Source organism: Saimiri boliviensis, chromosome 10 (assembly GCF_048565385.1).
Source record: "Saimiri boliviensis isolate mSaiBol1 chromosome 10, mSaiBol1.pri, whole genome shotgun sequence".
Classification (NCBI taxonomy): Eukaryota; Metazoa; Chordata; class Mammalia; order Primates; family Cebidae; genus Saimiri; species Saimiri boliviensis.
The window spans coordinates 112,737,710-112,755,170 of NC_133458.1; the positions used below are offsets into that span (position 1 = coordinate 112,737,710).

Here is a 17,461-nt window from a genome sequence, read left to right on the forward strand (position 1 = left end):
GAACTGAAGCTCAAAAATCTACCTGCCTAAGGACTCATAACTCGTAGGAGAAGCTGTGAAGCCTCACTGGAGGAACTGCAGACTTATTATTTTTACTTAGTAACACAATGTAAAGAATAATAAAATGGCTTTGCATTGCTTAGAGCTTCACAAGGCCACCTTACACATATTTTACAATAGGTACAGTCTCAGGCCCGCAACTGTCCAACACAACACTGCAATTAAGAAGTAGGAAAGTTATTGTTTTGCTTCCTAATAACGCCTTATGCTCCAGGGCTAAAGAAAAGGCTTGTCTTACAGAAATTAAACTCCAATCACAGAGAGGTGTGGACTTCAGTAAGGCCCTGGGGCCGTCTGTGGCCCGAGGGCAGGCTATCCTGCAGCTTTGGCACCGCCCGACGAGTTCCGGCCTCCGGGCACCTGGGCAGGTGGGCGTTGGGCGGGCTCCGGGCTGCGGGCGGACCTGGGCCGCCCCGCCCCCACTCCGTCCGGGCCACCCCCGTGCTGCTCCAAGGGGACCCGGGGCCCACCACACCCCACCTCCATCCCTGGAGCGCGTCCCGGAGCGGGCGGGCGGCCGGCGGGCCAGGCCCCTCCCCGGCGCCGAGCCGCGGCCGCGCGGAGGAAGCGGAGGAGGCGGGAGCGGAGACCTCGCTGCGCTCATGGCGTCGCCCGGGTGAGTGCCGTCTCGCAGGCCCCGCGCCCCCGCGGCTGCCGGCAGGAACGGGAGCGGGACCCGGAGCGGCTCCGGCCTGCCGGCCCCGGTCTCGGACGCGGCCTGGACCCAGCCGGGGGCGCCCCCGCCCGCCAGGCCCTCTGGGCCCACGGCCCGTTCGAGCCGACCTTGGGCGGACGCGGCCGGGCGGGCGTGGGGGGCGGGCGGGGGCTCCGGCCGAGGACAGCGGCCCCCCCGGGGTGCGGGGGTCGGGGTACGCGGGCCTAGGAGATCCGGGGAGGGCGAGAGGCCGGGAGGCGCCGGGGGGCAGCGGGAGCGAGGGCCCGGCGAGCGGCTGGGGAACCAGGGTGCGGGTCCTTGCCGCGGCCCGGGGCAACCCGCGGAGGCCTGGAAAGGCTTCACTCCGGCACCTGGCATCTCTGTTCCTGGGTTTTAAACTTGCTCGCGTTAGGAGTGGACGCTTGTTTGCCGCGTCGTTGAGACGTACCCAGAATGTCAGTATCGGGGCAGATGCAGACCCTTTGCTGAGAGCCCGAGAGCCACTCCGGGATCTCCTTGGTCGGGGCCGTTGCCTACCGGCCTGCCTTGGGGTGCCTGCGCTTATTCTGATACTACCTCTTTTCAACTTTTGTGGTTTAAAATGTTTTTCCTTTTAGGAAATGATGGTGACACACATAGTTTGTAATTTTTGGGAAAAAAAAATCTCACTTGGCAAACTAAAACCTCAGTAATTCATTATTATTTTTTTTGTTTTAGTAATTTTACTAGTGCTGAAATCTGGGAATGACAGTCCAACATGTTCGTTTTACAGAGAATGAAATTAGGCTCAAGGTCATCGCTTTAGTTGTTAAAATTCTTCTTTGACTGTTATCCATCATTCAGAGGGTCTTGGACCTAGTGGCTGTGCTAGCATTCAGAGTGCATCTTTACAGTTCCCAAAGAGCTTTACAGGTGTGTGTTGAGGGGCAGGAGCGGGGTAAGGGGGGGACATGGTGCTGTGCGGCGGGGATCATGGATATTATGCCTCCTCTAGAGGAGGCATGAGCCATGCCCTGGGGTGTTTTGGCTCAGTACAGTGTACCTGAATGAAGCAAGCTGAATTTGAATCTCGCCTGCTGTCTTTCTAGGTTTTGGGGCAGTGGTCATTTCCGGGACCAGGACTTTTCATTGCCCGCTGAGTACCCAGCACTTTGAGCTCAAATAGAGTAAGCAGGGAACCAGCCCTGGGAAGGCCAGGCTGATTGACCTAGGGGTTCAAGGTCCTGCAGCATTCTTTTCCCACTTGTCAGGAAAGGGTGAGGTAGAGCCTTCTGGAGGCGACCTGAGGGTGACTGAACCTGTGTGGGACTGCCCTGAATGAAGCTTTAAAAAAAAAAAAAAAAAAATCGTGGTGCATTTGGTGCCCAAGTACACTGCTTTGTAGACATGGGTCAGAGCTGGACTTCATGCTGCACTGGTATTTCTGTGAGCCAATAGGGCTTATGCTGTACCCCTGTAGCTGGTGGTGGTTGATATTTGCGGTTCTAATTATTTATGTGACCCCCATGAATCTACAGTTTGTAATCTGTAATTTTCTGAGGGATATCCATTGCAAAAGCTGAGGTCTCAAAACCTTTAGTATACAAGTCATGCACCACATAATGACAATGGAGGACTACATGATACAGTGGTCCCATGCACAAATACTTATCATTGTATTAGTCGCCTCTTCATACTGTAACATGCTGTACAAGTTTGTAGCCAAAGAGCAACAGGCTGTACCATATATAGCCTACGTGCGTAGTTCGCCCTATCATGTAGGTTTGTGTAAGTTTGCCCTATGATGTTCGCACGAGGACCAAATTGCCAAATGATGCATTTCTCAGAATGTATCCCTATTGTTACGTGACACATGACTGGTGCTTTATTTCATTTGGTGGGGAAAACTATGCACATTATGTACATTGCCAGACATAGCTCCTTTTTTTTTTTTTTTTGAAACGGAGTTTTGCTCTTGTTAGCCAGGCTGGAGTGCAATGGCGCGATCTCGGCTCACCACAACCTCCGCCTCCTGGGTTCAGGCAATTCTCCTGCCTCAGCCTCCCGAGCAGCTGGGATTACAGGCACGCGCCACCATGCCCAGCTAACTTTTTTGTATTTTTAGTAGAGACGAGGTTTCACCATGTTGACCAGGATGGTCTCTATCTCTTGACCTCGTGATCCACCCGCCTCGGCCTCCCAAAGTGCTGGGATTACAGGCTTGAGCCACCGCGCCCAGCCAGACATAGCTCCTAAGTGTCCACTTCTACAGGCGTCCCTGGTAGATCAGAGTCTAGCTAGGAAGACAGTGCTTCCTGAGACCCTGAGGGCTGTCTCAGTCAGCCAGCTTGCAAACATTAAAGCTACTGCATTAGGTGTACGAATCCAGAGGTATAGGGCAGGGATGGGAAGGGAGCGATGATCCGGCCTGGGTGAGTCATAGTCTCCATGAATTGGGAAGGAAAGAAGAAATGCTGACCATTTTTGAGGACCTTATGAATCTGTCAGGCATTGTGCTAAATATTTGAGAAATGCCCCACCCATGGCCCAGTGTGTTTAGAGCTAAGTGGAGACAAGTCCAGAGGATGAGGCTGGGACTAGACCATGGGACCTTGACCCTCTTTGTGGACTCACTGCCCAGCACTTGCTGAAGGTAAATGAAATGATTTGCACTTGTGGAGCTCTCAGAGAATCCACGTTACACAGCAGTATAGAGGTGGCAGAGAGGGCACAAGACATGGAGCAGCTCATGCTACCATCTGCCCTCTCTTGAACTGGCCTCACTCAACAGCCCATCTCTTGTCTCTGCCCCTTGCCTGGCTGTCTCACAGCTGCCTAGGTCTTTAGTCTGTCAACTCCGCTGCCTGCTCTTTCACTGTTGGGGTTTCTTTGGGCTCTGTAATCCGTCTCTGCTAGTAGCCCCAGCACACGTTCTCTGCATGGTCACATCTGTTTTAGTGGCTTTAACTGTTGTCTGAATCAGAAGTTCTTAACCTAGGCTCCATGATTCATGGATGGGCTTCTGGGGAGTCCCTTTGTTCTCTGAAATTGTATGCAGCATTGGGAGTTCTGTGTAATTTTCCTGGGAGCAGGTCTGTAGCTTTCAACAGATTTTCAAAGGGGCTCTTATCCTTAACAATGTTACAACTATACATCCTGAATTTCCAGATTTTCATTTCCAGCTACACTAGATACAGCTCCTCACGTTTCTTTAACCTGGGTTGTCTGTGCAAAGTCTATATTTTTCAAATTGTTACTGAGGGATAATTTGAAAAACACAAAATAAAGATCAAGTGTAATAGACTTTTCATAGACCACTGGTCTTAAAATCTTTTTTTTTTTTTTTTTTTGGTCTGCTTGCTAGGGAAAAAGTCTTAAAAAGATTTTAAATAGTCACTTATTCTTATCAGAGAGACAGCTTTACAGAAACAACTAGTGTCCCTCCTCCCTCCCATCTGAGTTTGGTGGGTGCCCTGACAGATGTTTTCCTTGCATTTGCATACTAAGTTTGTTCCTTGCTCTGTTTTTACGTAAATGCTATCATACTGTTCTGCAGCTTGCTTTATTTGCCCAACAATATGGCTTGAAATTCTTTCCATGCCAGAACAAGGAACGGATCCATATACATTTTTTTGTTTGTTTGTTTTACCTGCATTTTCTCTCTCTTTTTTTTAAAAAAGCGATGAGGGTCTCATTATATAGCCTAGTTTGATCTAATAGCAATGAGGGTCTCACTATATTGCCTAGTTTGATCTAATAGTGATGAGGGTCTCACTGTGTTGTCTAGGTTGATCTTGAACTTCTGGGCTCACGCCATCCTCCTGTCTCGGCCTCCCAAATTGCTGGAATTACAAGCACATTACACAGTTCCCAGTCTACCTACATTTTGACAGATATATAATATTCCATGGCATGGTTATATTATTCAGTTAAGGATGTCCCCGATTTTCTCTAAGATAATGCTGCCCATCTGTGTCTCTAGATATATAGAGTATATGCAAAGACTTGGACTGCATGAGCAGAGGGCTTGACTATTGTTTTTTTTGCCTTTTCTGCCAGTTTTAACTTGATGCTGCCCAATGATCCTCTTAAATGGTTTACCACCTTCCCCGCCACCACCAGATTTTGAGGATTCTCTATACCTCCCAACACAATGACATCATACATGAAAAGTTTTGCCTGTATGATGGAATAATTGACTCAAGAAATAGGATGCTAATGGCATCTTTGTTTACCCCCCCCCCCTTTTTTTTTTTTTTTTTTTTTGAGATAGAGTCTTACTCTGTCTCCCAGGCTGGAGTGCAGTGCCGTGATCTCAGCTTAATACAACCTCTGCCTCCCAGGTTCAAGCTGTTCTCCTGCCTCTGCCTCCCAAAGTGCAAAGATTACAGGCATGAGCCACTGCGCCCAGCCTTATCTGGTCTTTAGAGATAGAAACTTCATCCCTGACCCCTATATTCCCTTAGAAATACTTAGTTTGTTTCTTTGATTCAGTTGGTAACAGCAAGTGAGTAACAGTTGATTTCCATAGCTAAACTCCTACGCCCCAGCTCTTTATTTCAGAAAATATGGTCCCTGTCTGGCCAGGAGAAATGGAGTGAGACCTGCCCTAGAAGGGAGGAGCTTGGGCAGAGAATGGGTGGGAGGATCTGTGAGTTCTGACTGGGGCTATGGAGAATGCTTGGCTATATAGAGGTGGGACTCATGGTAGTGGATGAGGTGACTGAGTGATTGAAACCCAGGAATGTGTGGCTAATTGGGGTAGAGGAGAAGCCGTCACTGGACAGCAAACCCATGGCCAGTGGTCCTTGCCTGAGGAGGGAGCGCACGTGGACCTTGGCCTTTTCCCGCCCCTCCTCTTCCCCTTCCTCCTCCCTCTCTGCCATCCTCTCCTACCTTTTCCCCTCCCCCATCCCTTTTCTCTTCCTTTGCTCTCTTCCTTCTCCGTTTCTCCTCTTCACTCCTCTTCTTTCCTCTCCGCCCCTCCTCCCTCCTCCCCTGCGATCTCCTCAGGTCCTTCCCCCAGCCCACTGTTCCTTTACACATTCAGCTGGAGACCTCATCCACCCTCCTGGCTATGCCTCTCAGGAACAACAGCTCGGCCCCTGGGAATTGTCAAGGAATCATCTATCTTGGTAGCTGAAAGCACCCCCATTAACATCCATTGACCATCAAAAGCACCTTTACTTTTTACCTTTTGTCTTCGCTATCCAGGAAGATTCTCTGTCACACCACTGTCATTTTGTGGGAAGGGAAGGGCTCATCATTTCCACTGGCAACCCATCCTGGTCTGAATGGGCCAGGCCACAGCCCGAGCTCATAGGCCCTCTACACTGGGTGAAAGATGGGTCCTCTGGCCACGCGTGGGAAGGAGAGGAAGGGGGCCCCGTAAACCACACTTTGAGAAGGAAGCATTAAGAACTCAAACAAGATGTATCTTTGCTCTTGGGAGAAGTCTAGCGAACCCTTATCTTGCTCAGTAGCTGCTGTGACTTCTGCAGAAGGGACATAGATTTGCCAGCAGGACTGAGACTTTGTACTGGCTCTCTGCCCACGAACGTGGGATTGCCAAACAAGCCAGCAGCCACCCAGAGTGTTCCCCGCACTGGACATGTGGGAGAACTAGAGCAGGGGTCGAAAAGGTCAGAGTGTGCCTGGTTCTTCAGGGCAGCTCTCCGCACTTCACTCACCTGCCCATGGGTGGCAGAGTGCACCAGGACTTCATGGGATGCAACAGCCATGCGGTTGACCTCTCCAGCTCAGGGGAGGGCTCTTACCTAGAAACACAAGTAGCAGGGACTTCGCAGTCCTAGAGAATGTTCTTTTAAATTTAGATCCTGCCCACTTCCAACAAGTGTGCTGTCAGACCCTATTCTAAATGCTGTTGCATATATTAAGTTATTCAATCTTCACAGCAACCTGTTCAATAAGTACTGTTATTCCTATTATACAGAAGTGGGCTCTTAGCTTTGGCTAGGCAGTTTAAGATAAAATGCAAAATGGCCCAATTCAGGATTATTACAGCTGGTTTAAATTTCGTGGCTGAGGCACAAATAAAAGTGTTGGATTCTGTAGTTTTTGTTGTGATCACAGAGCACGTGTAGCATCTTCCAGAACCTTTTGATAAAGCTGAAGTAAGGATAGGCTCACATGGCTCACATAAGTAAGAAGCTGTGTTGACAGAGCGGACAATACCTTCAATTATGGCTTAACAAAAAAATGCCTGAAAATGGAATAACTTAGAAGAGCTCTTTTTTTTTTTTTAAAGGATCCAATGCCAGTGCAGTGGCTCATGCCTATAATCCCAGCAGTTTGGGAGGCTGAGGCAGAGGATGGCTTGAGCCCAGGAGTTTGAGGCAGCAGTGAGCCATGATCGCACCACTGCATTCAAGACCCTGTTTCCCTGTCTTAAAAAAAAAGGGACCTAACTGTATACTAGGAGCATCCTTCTCACTTTAGGTCAGACATGGTGGTTCTGTTTTAAATTTGTTGAATTGTCACTTACTTTTTCTTTTTCTTTTTCTTTTTTTTTTGAGGCTGGGTCTCACTCTGTGGCCTAGGCTGGAGTGCAGTGGCGTGATCCTGGCTCACTGCAACCTCTGCCTCCCAGATTCAAGTGGTTCTCCTCCCTCAGCCTCCTGAGTAGCTGGGATTACCGGCATGTGCCACCACCCCTGGCTAATTTTGTATTTTTAGTAGAGGCAGGGTTTCACGATGTTGCCCAGGTTGGTCTTGAACTCCTGACCTCAAGTGATCTGCCTGCCTTGGCCTCCCAAAGTACTGGGATTATACGCTTAAGCCACTGCACCCAGCCAACTTCTTCTTTTTTTCTTTTTGAGACAGGGTTTTGCTCAGTCCCCCAGGCTGGAGTGCAGTGGCACCAACATGGCTCACTGCGGCCTCAACCTCCTGGGCTCAAGTAGTCCTCCTGCCTCAGCCTCCTGAGTAGCTGAGACTACAGGTGCATGCCACCACACCTGGCTATTGTAAATTTTAAGAAATTTTTTTTGTAGAGAGAGGATCTTACTATGTTGCCGAGGCTGTTCTTGAACTCCTGGGCTCAAGCAATCCTCCCATCTCAGCCTCCCAGAGTGCTGAGATTTTAGGTGTGGGCCACCACACTTAGCCCACTGTGACTTTTTGTAAATTGTTAGTTGCTTTATTTTAAGTAATATATGCTCATGGTGCAATTTTTTTTTTTTTTTTTTTTTTTTTGAGACAGAGTTTCGCTCTTGTTACCCAGGCTGGAGTGCAATGGCGCGATCTTGGCTCACCGCAACCTCCGCCTCCTGGGTTCAGACAATTCTCCTGCCTCAGCCTCCCGAGTAGCTGGGACTACAGGCATGCGCCACCGTGCCCAGCTAATTTTTGTATTTTTAGTAGAGACGGGGTTTCACCACGTTGACCAGGATGGTCTTGATCTCTTGACCTTGTGATCCACCCAAAGTGCTGGGATTATAGGCGTGAGCCACCGCGCCCGGCCGTGCAAATTTTTTAAGTCTCTAATACTTTCTTTTAGGACACTAAAAAACTTAATCTTAGATCCAGTTGGTGAAAGAAGTGGTAGGGACCTACCTTAATTTTTTTTCCGGGTTTTTGTGATTGAATAAGTTCTAGACACTCAGTGCCACTTAGATCATTGATGAAATTTTTGACTGCATTTGGGCCTATTTCTGGGATCTCCTTTTACTGATTTCTCTGTGTATTCATTAACAACCTTAAATTATTGTAGACTATTTAATTATTAAATTATTATGTTCTGTTATGTGGGAAGTTTTGTCCTTCACTGTTCTTTTTCACAAATTTCCTGATAGTTATTTTATAAATATTTTTTCACAGAATCAACTGGTTTTGAACCTAAATTTATTTATGGGTTAATTTGGAGAGAATTGACTTTGAAAATTATATTAAAGGCCAGGCATTGTAGCTTATGCTTATAGTCCTGGCATTTTGGGGGACTGAGGCAGATGGATCACATGAGCCCAGGATTTGAGATGGGCCTGGACAACATAGAGATCTCGTCTCTTAAAAAAAAAAATTAAGCCTTTCTAGCTAAGACAGAATTCACCTTTTCATTATCATATATATATATTTTGGAGACAGAGTCTCACTCTCACTGTGTTGCTCAGGCTGAAGTGCAGTGGCGCGATCTCAGCTCACTGCAACCTCCACCTCCCAGGTTCAAGTGGTTCTCCTGCCTCAGCCTCCTGAGTAGCTGGGATTACAGGCGCCTGCCACCACGCCCCGTGCCTGGCTAATTTTTGTGTTTTTAGTAGAGATAGGGTTTCACCATATTGACCAGTCTCGTCTCGAACTCCTGACTTCAGGTGATCTGCATGTTTCAGCCAAGGGCTAGGATTACAAGCATGAGCCACCATGCCTGGCCTATCTTTTTTTTCTTCTCTCTCTCTCTCTTTTTTTTTTTTTTTTTTTTTTGAGACGGAGTTTCGCTCTTGTTACCCAGGCTGGAGTGCAATGACGCGATCTCGGCTCACCGCAACCTCCGCCTCCTGGGCTCAGGCAATTCTCCTGCCTCAGCCTCCTAAGTAGCTGGGATTACAAGCACGCGCCACCACGCCCAGCTAGTTTTTTGTATTTTCAGTAGAGACGGGGTTTCACCATGTTGACCAGGATGGTCTCGATCTCTCGACCTCGTGATCCACCCGCCTCGGCCTCCCAAAGTGCTGGGATTACAGGCTTGAGCCACCTCGCCCGGCTCTCTCTCTCTTTTTTTTTTTAACTCTTTCCTCTGAAAATCCAGAAACAGATTTCTTTAAATTAAAAAATTTTTTATTTTTATTTTTTTGAGGCAGAGTCTTCTTGCTCTGTCACCCAAGCTACAGTGTACTGCAGCCTCAAACTCCTGGGCTCAAGCGATTATCCTCAGCCTCCTACTAAATAACTGGGACTTGAGGCACATGCCACCAGGCCCAGTTAATATTTAAATTTTCTGTAGAGTCAGGGTTTCACTGTGTTGCCCAGGCTTGTCTTGAACTCCTTCCTGGCTTTGTAACTCCTGACCTCAAATGATAACTCTCACCTTGGCCTCCCAAAGTCCTGCATTTATAGGCATGAGCCACTGTGCCCAGCCCTTTTCAGTTCTTCAAGTCTTATTTGGATTCAGTATCAAAATTCTTCTCATATAGGTGTTGTACATTTATAACGTATTATTTTTCTTGTTGCTACTGTAAATGGGAGCCCTCCTTCCACGTTTCTAACCTATTTGTGTGATAGGAAGGAAATTATTTATTTTAACTTTATATGCCCTGGCTTACTGTATTCTTTCATTGTTTATGATAGTTTTCAGGTTGATCTCTTGTTTTTTTCCAGGTCTGCCTGCACCATCGTTTCTTTGCATTATGGAGAAAATGCAAGTTGATTCTGTCTTTGTTGCGAGTACACTGTGGTGTCAGGTGGAGGTGGTAGAGCGTGTGTCTTTAGGGAAGTTGCCGACGGTGGTGTCACCTGTACATGGTGAAAGATTACCTTTTTTAGCTCTCCAAACCCCTTCCAGCTCAGTGCCTGCTTAGCATATCCAAGGGTAGGGGTCTCGGGCCAGCCTGTCAGTGCCGATTTGCTCACGATCTGCTCAAGTCTTGCTTTACCCACGGACCTTCCTATCTGAGAAAGGAGCAACTGATTGAACCTGGAAAATTTGAACTTATTTTGGCTCGTGTCTGTAGACATATTGTCCAGTCTGTTGCAGTCCTTCACAGATGCTCTTTGAGAGTCCAGCCACATGCCATTGCTGCTGGTGCTACTGCCCAGGTCTGAGCCTTCATTGTTGTTTTCCTGAATATAAGGCTGGATAACTGAGCATAGGTTAACTCTAGTCTATTCTCAGCCTGGCAGCCTAGACAGGTCTGTCACCCTGCACCCGGGGCTTTTTCATGGCTACCGCATCCTCTAGAATAACCTTTTCTTAAAAAATGTTTTTTATTTTTATTTTTTTTCCTCCTCCTCTTTCTCCCCAAAGCCATAGTCTTTTGTGGCCTGTAAAGTTGAGTCTTCTCTAGCTTCTCCTGCCGCCACTTCCTATTCATTGTTCACTCTCTTGCTGAAGCCACTCGGGCCTCCCCGTTGGTCCCTGGGTATGTCAGGGCCTTTTCCCTGGCTATTCCTGCAGTACTTGCTCCCTGGTAGTCATACAGCTCCTGCCTTCACCTCCTGCTAACCAGTACTAACACAGCCCTTTCTCCAGCCAAGCTGCTCTGCCCTTCCCACCCCGATTCTCAGCACACCTGCCCTTGGCCTATGCCTTGTTTTCTGTGTAGCACTTAACATCTTATAGCATAGCCTTTTTTAAAAAAAATTATTTATTTGTTTCTTTTGAGACAGTCTCACTCTGTTGCCTAGGTTGGAGTGCAGTAACAGGATCATGGCTCACTGCAGCCTTAACCTCCTGGGCTCAACTGATTCTCCTGTCTCAGCCTCGCCAGTAGCTGAGACTACAAGTTCTATATTTCTTAAATATAGGGGATATTGTCGATTACCAGTATCCCCTTGCCTTGCTGAATTGTAATCTAAGAGTAGAACCTTTGTGTCCTCCATTAATGTATCCTAAATTCCTAGAAAGGTTCCTAGCAATGAATATGTGGATAAATCCACAATAAATAATAAATAATAATAAATCCACAGTAAATATATGGATACATCCAAGAGAACTTTGCTTAAGATGTATGTAAATCTCTTTGGATCCTTGTACCACATCTGAGGTATGCACGTCAGAGATGGTCAGCCTCGTTTTATAGATGAGCATATGTGTTTGTAGTGTTTTTTGTTTGTTTAGTGTTTGTGCAGTGATTGTTCCCCTATCTGTCCAACCTAAGGGTAGTATAAGTTCCTGGAGGATTAGGGCTGTGTTTTGAAGCCCTATTTTCCATCGTATGGGGAAACTTACACAGTACTGACCTTTCTGTCTTCTAGCTTTTTGACACTATAATGTATAATAAATTGTAGTTAACCATATTCACCCTATAGTATTGCAGAGCACCAGAACTCATTCCTCCTATCTAGCTGCAATTTTGTATCTTAAGCAACCTCTCCCTGTCATCTCTTCTCCCATGCATTCCAGTCTCTAATAACCACAGTTGTACTCTATACTTGAATTCACTCAGTGCTCTTCTTAGCTCCCACATATGAATGAGAACATGCAATATTTGTCTTTTTGTTCCTGACTTACTTCATTTAACATAGGTTCTCCAGGTTCATCCGTGTTGCCACACAGGATATGATTTCATCCTTTTTTATGGCTGAATAGTATTCCTGTGCATGTATACCATGTGTTCTTTTTCAGTTTGTGTGTTGCTAAACAGTTACGCTGATTCTCTGTCTTGGCTATTTTGAACAGTGCTGTATTAAACATGGGTGCAGGCATTCCTTTGACACACAGATTTGCTTTTCTTTGGACAAATAGTAGTGGGATTGCCGAATCCAATGCTAATTTTTAGTTTTTGAGAAACCTCCATTAAGGTTTTCCATAAAGGTTGTACTAACTTGTACTCCCACAGTGTATGAGAGTTTCCTTTACTTCACATCCTTACCAGCATTGGGTGGTTTTTTTGGTTTTGTTTTCTTTTTGAGACAGAGTCTTGCCCTGTCATCCAGGGTGGAGCACAGTGGCGTGATCTCAGCTCACCCCAACCTCTGCCTCCTGGGTTCAATTGATTCTCATGCAGCATCCTCAGTAGCTGGAACTACAGGTGTGTGCCACCATGCCTGGCTAATTTTTATATTTTTAGTAGAGACAGGGTTTTGCCATGTTGGCCGGGCTGGTCTTGAACTTCTGGCCTCAAACAATCCACCACCTTGACCTCCCAAAGTACTGAGATTAGAGGTGTGACCCACTGCACCTGGCCTGGTTTTTTGATAATAGCTACTCTAAGTGGGATATCATATCATTTTGTTTATCATTTTGATTTGCATTTCCTTGATGATTAGGGATGTTGAGCATCTTTTCATTTATTTCTTGGCTATATGTATTTCTTTGAGAAATGCCTGTTTGATCCTTTGCCACTTTTTATTTTTTACTGTTTTTGTTTTGTTTTGTTCTAAAGATGGTGTTTCACCATGATGGCCAGGCTGGTCTTGAACTCCTGACCTCAGGTGATCTACCCACCTCGGCCTCCCAAAGTGCTAGGATTACAGGCATGGGCCGCCATGCCCGGCACCCACTTTTTTTTTTTTTTTTTTTTGAGATGGAGTTTCGCTCTTTTTACCCAGGCTGGAGTGCAATGGCATGATCTCGGCTCACTGCCACCTCCGCCTCTTGGGTTCAGGCAATTCTCCTGCCTCAGCCTCCTGAGTAGCCGGGATTACAGGCATGTGCCACCATGCCCAGCTAATTTTTTGTATTTTTAGTAGAGAAGGGGTTTCACCATGTTGACCAGGATGGTCTTGATCTCTTTTCCTTGTGATCCACCTGCCTCGGCCTCCCAAAGTGCTGGGATTACAGGCTTGAGCCACCGTGCCCGGCTGGCACCCACTTCTTAATCAGATTATTTTTTTTTTGCTGTTGAGTTATTTGAGTTCCTTGTATATTCTAGATATCAGTCGTTATTGGATGAATAATGTGCAAATATTTTCTCTCATTCTACAGGTTGTCTCTTCACTCTGTTAGCTGTTTGCTTTGCTGTGCAGACACGTTTTAGTTTGACATAGTCCCTTTTTTTCTATGTTTTTTTTGTTGTTGATGTTTAAATTTGAGACCGAGTCTTGCTCTGTCACCCAGGCTGGAGTACAGTCGTGTTTTCACAGCTTACTCAACCTCTACCTCCTGGCCTCAAGCAATTTTCCCACCTCAGCTTCTTGAGTAGCTGGGACCACAGCCTGAGCCAGCATGGCTGGTAGATTTTTCCAATTTTTTGTAGAGATGAAGTCTCCTTCTGTTGCCTAGGCTTGTTCTCAAACTCCTAGGCTCAAGCAATCCTCCTGCCTCAGCCTTCCAAAGTGCTGCAATTACAGGCATGAACCACCAAGCCCAGCCCTGGAGTTCTCATTATTGATTTCTAGTTCTATTCCCTTATGATTTGAGAAGACACTTGATAAGTTTTTTTTTTTTTTTTTTTAATTTGTTGGCCAGGCACAGTGGCTCACACCTGTAGTCACAGCATTTTGGGAAACTGAGACAGGTAGATTGCATGAGTCCAGGAGTTTGAGACCAGCCTGGGCAACATAACAAAATCCCATCTCTACAAAATACAAAAATAAAAAATAAAAAATTAGCTGGGCATGGCGGCATGCACCTGTAGTCCCAGCTACTCGGGAGGCTGAGGTGGGAAGATTGCTTGAACCCACACATGGAGGTTGCAGTGAGCTCAGATTGTACTACTGCACTTCAGCCTGGGCAACAGAGTGAGAGTGCCTCAAAAAATTAATTAAATTAAAATTTAAACAATTTGTTGATTTGTTTTGTAACCACTACATTCTGTGTGCTGATGAGAAGAGTGTATGTTTTCCAGCTTTTGGATGAAATGTTCTGTAAATGTCGGGATCTGTTTGGTCTATAATGCAGTTAAGTCTGATGTTGCTTTGTTGATTTTCTGTCTAGATGATTTGCAGTGCTGAAAATATGTATTGAATTCTTCAACTATTACTGCACTGGCATCTCTCTTTAGCTCTAATATTTGCTTTATATATCTGGGTGCTAGAGTATTGGATACATACATATTTACCATTGTTATATCCTCTTTGCTGAATTGATCCCTTTAACATCATATAATGACCTTCTTTGTCTTTACGTTTTTTCATGTAAAGTCTATTTCGTCTAATATAAGTATAGCTACTCCTGCATACTTTTGGTTTCCATTTGCATTTTTTTTTTGGTCCCTTTACTTTCTTTTCTTTTTGTATGAGATAGAGTCTCCCTGTGTTGCCCAGGCTGGAGTGCAGTGGTGTGATCTCAGCTTACTGCAACCTCTGCCTCCCAGATTCAACGGATTCTCCTGCCTCAGCCTCCCGAGTAGCTGAGATTACAGGCATGTGCCACCACACCCGGCTAGGTTTTGTATTTTCAGTAGAGATGACGTTTCATCACATTGGCCAGACTGGTCTTGAACTCCTCACCTCAAGTGATCTGCCTGCCTTGGCCTTCCAAAGTGCTGGGATTATAGGCCTGAGCCACAGCATGTGCCTTTTTTGTCCTTTTACTTTCAGTCTGTGTGTGTCTTTATAGGTGTAGTGAGTTTCTTGTAGACAACATAGAGTTGGTTCTCATTTTAATCCATGTAGTTGGAGCACAATGGTGCAGTCACAGCTTACTGCAGCCTGGATGTCCCAGGCTCAACCAGTCCTCCCACCTCAGCCTCCTGAAAAGCTGGGATTACAGGTGCATGTCACCATGCCCAGCTAACTTTTTAAAATTTTATTTTACTTTAGAAAAAATAAATATATATTTTCTTTTGAGACGGAATCATGCTGTATCCCCTAGGCTCAAGTGCAGCAGTGCAATCATGGCTCACTGCAGACTTGACCTTCCAGGGCTCAGGTGATCCTCTCACCTCAGACTTCTGAGTAGCTGGGACTACAGGTACCTGCCTGCCACCACACCTGGCTTTTTTTTTTTTTTTTTTTTTTAATTTAGAGATGGGGTTTCACCATGTTGGTCAGGCTGGTCTGGAACTTCTGCCCTCATGATCTGCCTGCCTCAGCCTCCCAAAGTGCTGGGATTACAGGCTTGACCCACTGTGTCCGGCCACATCTGGCTTTTTAAAAAAAAATTATTTTTGGAGAGACGACATCTTGCTGTGTTGCCCAGGCCACGCTCAAGCTCCTGGACTGAAGGGATCCTCCTCTTTGGCCTCCCAAAGTGCTGGGATTATAGGTGTGAGCCATCATACCTCGCTTTATTTTACTTTTTTGTAGGGATGGGGATCTCGTTTACTTGGCCAGGCTTGAATGCCTGGTTTTATTTTCATGTTTTTTCATGGTGGCAGATATCATTTGTTTGCTTTTTCGCATTCCCTTAAACACTTTTTGTAGGCCGAGTCTAGTGGTGATGCATTCCCTCAGTTTTTACTTGTCTGGGAAAGACTTTATTTCTCCTTTTTTTCTTCAGAGAGTTTTAATTTTTCCTAAACATGTAGTCACTCTATTTTTGGCTTAGATGTTAACCATGTGTTGAATTGTGTCCCCCCAGAAGGAATGTTGACATCCTAACTCCCAGTGCCCATGGTTGGGATCTTTTTGGAAATAGGGTATGGTTCTAAAAAATCATATGTGATTAGTTAAAATGAGTTTGCAGTGGATTAGGGTGGGTTCACATATAATAAGACTGATATTCTTACGAAAAGTGGAGAAGAGACCCAGAGAGACAGATACACAGAGGGGAGAAAGCCATGTGAAGACAGAGGTGGAAGTTGGTGTAGCTGTCAAGCCACATATAGACTGTATTAGTTTCCTGTGGTCTCTGTCAAAGGTACCACAAACCAGTGAGTTAAAAAAAAAAAAATGACTGGGCGCAGTGGCTCACACCTGTATTCTCAGCACTTTTGGGAAACTGAGGCAGAAAGATTGCATCAGCCCAGGAGTTTGAGACCAGCCTGGGCTATATAACAAAACCTCATCTCTATAAAAAAATAGAAAAAGAGCCAAATATGAGTGAAAAAAAAAATTACACAAAGTAGCCTGGATATGGTGGCTTATACCTGTAATCCCAGCCCTTGGGAGGCCGAGGCAGGCCTGATCACGAGGTCAGGAATTCAAGACCAGCCTGGCCAACATGGTGAAACCCTGTCTTTACTAAAAATACAAAAATTAGCTGGGCCTGGTGGCACACACCTGTAATCCCAGCTACTCAGGAGGCTGAGGCAGGAGAATCACTTGAACCCAGGAGGTGGAGGTTGCAGTGAGCCGAGATTACACCACTGCACTCCAGCCTGGGAGACAGAGCAAGACTCTGTCTCAGGGAAAAAGAATACAAAAAGTGGCCAGGTGTGGTAGTGCATGCTGTAATCCCAGCTGCTTGGATGGCTGAACCAGGAGAATCACAAGTATGCTAATATGTTGCAAGAAAGCAGTGGGCAAGTCAGCAAGGGAGGAGCTGACTGTGAGGTGACAAAGGCTTGCTGTGGATTTTATAAGGATGATACTTGTGCTGTGTTCTGGAGAGAGCTATATGCAGTACTGATAATGTCAAGGTTGCAGTGAGCTAATTTGCATTTTTCTATGAGGCGAAGGTCTGACAGCTGGGCGCAGGAAGATTGTGACTTATTTACGCAAGAGGATTATATGTCCTGGACCATGCAGAAAGGCAAATTTACAGCTCAACTGCTTTCTCTTTGCTTTTCCTTGGTCCCACCAGCCTGACTCCTTTTCCCTAATTAAGACTCCACATTTAATAATATATTCTTGATTATAATACGGTGAGTAATTTTACTGGTATTTGTCTAGTGCTAACCTTGTTCAGAATCGTTTTCCTATGCCATCTTGTTTTATGGGCACCACCCAGCAGAGGAACCAGGTTTGCTGCTAGAAATTAATGATTCATCTAGAACAAAACTTGGGTTCTGCCCAGGTGGTTTGCCCTATCTATTCTGGGCATGGATGGACTGTCCAGGGAGTGCCAGATTCTGAGGTAGGTCAACAAAAAAACAAAGGTGTGACTTTCCCTAGCCGATAATTTCTTATGTGCTGAACACCCAGGTCGGCTAAATCAGAATCTCTAGGTTTTAGCAGAAAAGCTCCTAAGATAATTCTGCTGGGCAATTAGGAGGGAAAAAAAGAAGGAAATGAGAAAGGAAAAATGAGAAGACAAGGAAAGTTAACTCT

The 17,461-nt window shown here is 45.9% G+C and overlaps 1 protein-coding gene across 3 annotated transcripts in view; it reads left to right on the plus strand.

Moving 5' to 3' along the window:
• Positions 1-421: 421 nt before the first annotated feature.
• Positions 422-17,461, plus strand: part of URGCP (upregulator of cell proliferation) — a 33,535-nt gene continuing 16,495 nt past the window's right edge. The window contains exon 1 of one of the 3 annotated variants that reach the window (XM_039462038.2): positions 422-676. Coding sequence is in view for 2 of the 3 variants with exons in the window: in XM_039462036.2 (XP_039317970.1) it covers positions 663-676 (14 nt within the window). In the remaining variant the exon portion in view is untranslated. The remainder of the gene's footprint in view (positions 677-17,461) is intronic. The other 2 variants (XM_039462036.2, XM_039462037.2) reach the window with 2 other exon arrangements.